Source organism: Gallinula chloropus (genome assembly GCF_964237585.1).
Source record: "Gallinula chloropus genome assembly, chromosome: 22".
Taxonomy (NCBI): domain Eukaryota; kingdom Metazoa; phylum Chordata; class Aves; order Gruiformes; family Rallidae; genus Gallinula; species Gallinula chloropus.
The window spans coordinates 1,564,473-1,569,664 of record NC_140107.1 but is presented as its reverse complement, the minus strand read 5'-3'; the positions used below and the strand labels follow the sequence as shown (position 1 = coordinate 1,569,664).

Genomic DNA, 5,192 nt, shown 5'->3' with positions numbered 1-5,192 from the left:
CACAGAGATGAGCAAGGGAGAGATTTGCACCAGAGCAGATTTTCTGGGGGGAGGCTGGTGACCCCATGGAGGACTGGGACTGACAGACATTGTGATTTATGACTACCCACCATAGCAGTGACCCACGCTGGGGCAGCTGGTGAAGAGCTGAAGCCCCGTGGGAAAGGACTCATGTTGGAGAAACCAACTTGCAAGGAACTGGCTGAAGCTCCCATTTCCCCAGTCCCTGCCCCTCCCTGTGTCACAATAGTGGGGGAGATGGGAGTGAAATCATGACTAGAGTGAAGTCTGCTAAGAAGGCAGGGTGGGGGAAGTGTTTTAAGACCTGGTTGCTCTTCTCATTATCCGACTGGTGTCACTGTGTGGGTAGTGCAGTGTAATAAATTAGAGAGTTTTCTTTCTTTTACTCTGTGTTGAGTCTGTTTTGCTGTGTGGTTGATTGCAGGATGATCTCTCCGTGTCCTCCTCTCGACCCCTGAGCCTCTCAGTATCTACTTTCTCCTCTGTCCAACTGAAAAAGGGAGTGATGGAGCAGCTTTGGTGGGCATTTGGCCTCCAGCCAGGCCTAAACCACCACACCAAAATCTTCAACATGCCCTGAGGTGACAGGTGAAGGGCCCATACCTATACCCCTTCCCTCCAATCGTACTGAGTCCCTTCACCCTTTGTCATGGGCATCAGAGATGTCACTGCAGCATCAGACACGTTGCCATGGCATCAGACACGTCACTGTGGCATCAGACACGACACCATGGCATTGAACGTGCTGCGGTGCCAGGCACAGCCGGGCCTCGGCGTGTCGCAAAGGAGCTGCACACCATTGGCTCTCCTGGCCCTGGGTGATGAATCACCAGCGCTGCCCTTTGTGACACCCCCAGTGATGCGGCCGCGGCTCCTGCCCCGCAGTGCCTGGTAGGGCAGCGACAAGACAGGACAGGAGCGTGGAGCTGGCGAGGAGCCCCCGAGCTCAGCCCACATCTTTCCCTGCCTCCTCCCCTCCGTGCTGCCAAGGCCTTGTGTTTGCTGAGGCATCGCCTTCCCAGCCACTACCCTTTTTCTCTGTCCCATAGGAAGGCAGAGAGACCACACAGGCTCCCCAGGGAGGGCTGGGAAGCAAGCTGGGCTCTCCAGGAGAGCAGCTCTCCAGCAGAGATCTCCAAGCTGTACGTGTCCCAGCTGCTGCAGGCCATTAAGTGACAGGGGGCAGAGCTCCTTCACCTCTTCTGTTTGCCTCCAGCCCCTCGCTACCAGCACCCCCCCCACCCCCCGCTCCCCTTCTTTCCCAGGTCCTGTAACCAGCTGGCAGATGCTCTACAGCTCTGCTGCTGTGGTGCAGATGGCGAAGGGTGCTGGCCAGGCTGAAAGGCCCTGACAGACATGAGGTCTTTGTCCCCTTGGCTATGGCTCATATCGCTGCCACAGATGCCTTAGAGGAGACACACTGTTCTCACGGCCATGGAGCATCATTACATCTATGCAATCACCCAAGGGGAGGACATCATGTGTCATAACCCTGTCCTTCCCTTGGAGTCACACAAAGGAATAGCCCTCGGACAGAGGTGGGCGTCAGGATCTCCCTGCCCAGGGGCTGGGGGTCAGCACTTGGCATTTCTGCTTCATCAGACCAAGCCAGGGTGTCCTCAGCATCAGAGCTGCCTGCGCTGAGCCTGTGTTTGTCCTCATGGACTCCAGTTGTCTGTTCTAAGGAGCCCATGAGGAGCCTTTGTCAGTAATGGTTCCCAATGTGGCCTGTTAATGCTTCAAGGTGCTTTGGGCATTACTCCTGACTTGGACTTCTTGAGAGGGTTCTTCACTCTCGGTGTGGTAGCTGAGGTCTGTGGACTCAGAAGAAAAGGCACAATGGGGTTCATTAACATCCAGAAAGCACTTAGAAGCATGTCTCTCCAACTCATTTTCATTTAAAAAATCAGCCTTTTACAACTATTTGGATGTTAGTTAGGTCCTTAGTGATGAAGATTTCAAAGGAATTTTCCTGAAGGACCTTTTTTTCAGTCACGGGTATTTTCTGGCATGGCTCAGTTGATAGAAGAAGTGACAGCAGCATTCTGTGATGGATATCGGTCTCCTAAGGAGATCTGGACAGGCAGGAAAAGCAGTCTCTTCAGATCCAACCCTGTCTGGAGAACCTTGCTCTTCCCCAAGACCAGCAGTTCCCTTGCTGGCCTCCTGAGACTCCCAACTCTTTTCCTCACATCATCTGTGCTCACAGGCACAGACAGATTTCTCTGACAACAAACAGCAGTTACACATGACACAGTTCAATACCCATGAAATCTCTCTCCTCAGTTGCCTGCTACGGCCAAGCAGCGTGTGAAGGGGGTCAGCTTTCAGAGGAGATTCTCCCAGAACAGTTTTAATCAGATACATGGAAAGGTCACTTATCAACACACTGACCTCTTGACAGAACAGTTCATTAGACTGCTGAAAGATGGGATGTTTTCCAACTCTCAGAGTCTAAAAGCAGGAACAAGAGACTGAGCAGCAACTGAATGACCAAAGAGGAGCAGAGGTGGAATTCAGCAAGGATATGTCCATCTAGTCAGCTGCATCAGGAGACGTGGAAACACCTGAATGATCAGTGAGGTGAAAGAGACAAACTAGTGGTAAGACAGGTACAGGGGAAAACGAGAACTTTTTCTGCTGTCCTGGGTACCAATCCCGGCAATTCCCGTTTTGTCCTGGTGGGAAAGCATTGCCATTCCAGACAAGCAGACGAGTGATTCAGGAGATGAAGAGGTGCTCGTAAATTTGTTTAAATAAACCCAAAAAACAAGGAAGGAAAAATTGTGTCCCTTTGGAGGCAGACATGCTGCAAAATGTGCATAATTTGTCATTTCATGGTGTCTGGAGCAAAGAAGACCTATAGATACTGTGTTAGGAATAGGATGAATGTGCACAATTTTGTTATACCTTAGACAATGTAAAAGGAAAAAATACTGAAAGAATTCAAACCTGCTAAGTAGAGACTGGTCCTAACGTGAGTTTCATGGTCAGTGATATGCAGAAGAAGATGAGCAGTTCATTGCTGCTTAGAAAAATCTATTCATCAGTTTCCACATGGCATCCTTGAGCTCCTGGTTCCTCATGCTGTAGATGAGGGGGTTCACTGCGGGTGGAAACACTGAGTAAAGAAATGCCAATACCAGGTCCAGAAATAGGGAGGAGATGGAGTTGGGCTTCAGGTGGGCAAATACGACAGTGCTGATAAACAGGAAGACCACGGCCAGGTGAGGGAGGCAGGTGGAAAAGGCTTTGTGCCGTCCCTGCTGCGAGGGGATCCTCAGCACAGCCCTGAAGATCTGCACATAGGACACAAAAATGTACCCAAAACATCCAAAAATTAAAAAGACACTGACCACAATGAGCCCAGTTTCCCTGAGGTAGGCATCTGAGCAGGAGAGCTTGAGGATCTGGGGGATTTCACAGAAGAACTGGTCAACAGCATTGCCATGGCAGAGGGGCAGTGAAAATGTATTGGCCGTGTGCAGAAGAGAATAGAGAAACCCACTGCCATAGGCAGCTGCTGCCATGTGGACACAAGCTCTGCTGCCCAGGAGGGTCCCATAGTGCAGGGGGTGGCAGATGGCAACGTAGCGGTCATAGGCCATGACAGTGAGGAGACAGTACTCTGATGAGAACAAAAATAGGAAGAAAAAGATTTGAGCCACACATCCTGCGTAGGAAATGGCCCTGGTGTCCCACAGGGAATTAGCCATGGATTTGGGAACAGCAATGGAGATGCAGCCAAGGTCAGTAACCGAGAGGTTGAGGAGGAAGAAGTACATGGGGGTGTGGAGGTGGTGGTCACAGGCTATGGTGATGATGATGATGGCATTGCCCATGAGGGCAGCCAGGTAGATGCCCAGGAAGAGCCAGAAGTGCAGGAGCTGCAGCTCCCGTGTGTCTGCAAAGGGCAGGAGGAGGAACTGGCTGATGGAGCTGCTGTTGGACATCTGCTGCCATCAATTGGGGAGAGCTGTGAGAATCGGAAAATGCAATGAAACGTTAGGGAACACTTCTATGAGGATAACCTCTTCCAATTTACATTGACTCCCTGGATTCAGGAGTACTTTTGTCAGGTCCTTTTTGGGAGGTCTGTTTTGTGCTGCCTTGAACATGACACTGCTGGGACCCTCTGGTCAGCTGTGGCCTCCCCAGAACTCGTTCCTGCCTGAGTTCTGTAGAATATCAGTGTCTTCACTGCAGGGAATATCAGGGAGGTCCCAAATCCCCTCTGCCTGGGCATTTCTGGAAGCAGCTCCTTCTTTCTCCCTCCCTGAAATTGTCTCTGATGCCTGGAGCTGTCCCTGCAGGTGCTTATCTTTACCCATGTCACCTCCCTCTCTGTTCTCACAGACCTCATCCAATCTGCCCTTTTCTCTTCTCTTCTCTGCACACCCTTCCAAGCATCAAGCAGTGCCCCGGGGAACCTCTGTGTGTTCAAGGATCAGGAAATCCTCTGATGCGGACATTCTTGAGGGGAGAAATGAGTTCTAATGTACCACATCCAGCACAGCCCACAGGAGAGGAAAAGACAAAGACTGCCTGGCAGGAAAATGCTTCCTTGGTGTTGTTCTTGAAATTCCCTTTGGAATATCTCAAGGATCAGCTGAAGCTGGCAGACAAGATGACAAATGCAACATTTTGTTGCAGCAGATGGACCTTATGCTGCTCTTCCCTGGATCACTCCTTCAAACCACTGGTCGTTGTCTACCCCCGTGGAAAGCCCACCAGTCAGCAGCAGAGTCCCTGCCCCAGCACACAGCCCCTGGGGTGCATGGACCCTGCTCACAAGGACAGCCCTGGGCACCCCTGGGTGCACACGCTGCTTCACACCTCTGCAGCCATGCCCAGGAGAAGACAGCTGTCCTGCCCTGTCCCTCTGATGGGGCAGAAGGGCATCCCTTCCAGGCAGCACTTTCTGGTCCTAGTGAGAACCTGTCCTCCTGACAGACCCCACACACTGCCCCATGTCCCAGCTTTAGGAGATCCCTCCAGGAATAGAAACTTCACTGCCCTGCACCCACAGATATACCAGGCAGAGTGCTGTGGAGATTTCTCTTCCAGTGAGCTCTCAGCATCCATCAGCTCTCTCAGCCTCACAGGTCTCCCCTCGGTGCCTACAGGCAGTGTCCCCAGCCCTGTGTGCTTGGCAGAGGAGCTGCTCCTGG

General features: G+C 51.9%; 1 protein-coding gene across 1 annotated transcript; it reads right to left on the bottom strand.

The window, feature by feature from the left end:
* Positions 1–3,050: 3,050 nt before the first annotated feature.
* LOC311199981 (olfactory receptor 14A16-like) lies at positions 3,051–3,974 on the bottom strand (the record flags this gene model as incomplete). The annotated part of the gene is made up of 1 exon (XM_084274130.1): positions 3,051–3,974. One exon carries the CDS (start codon positions 3,972–3,974, stop codon positions 3,051–3,053), a length of 924 nt encoding a protein of 307 aa, XP_084130256.1.
* Positions 3,975–5,192: the final 1,218 nt, after the last annotated feature.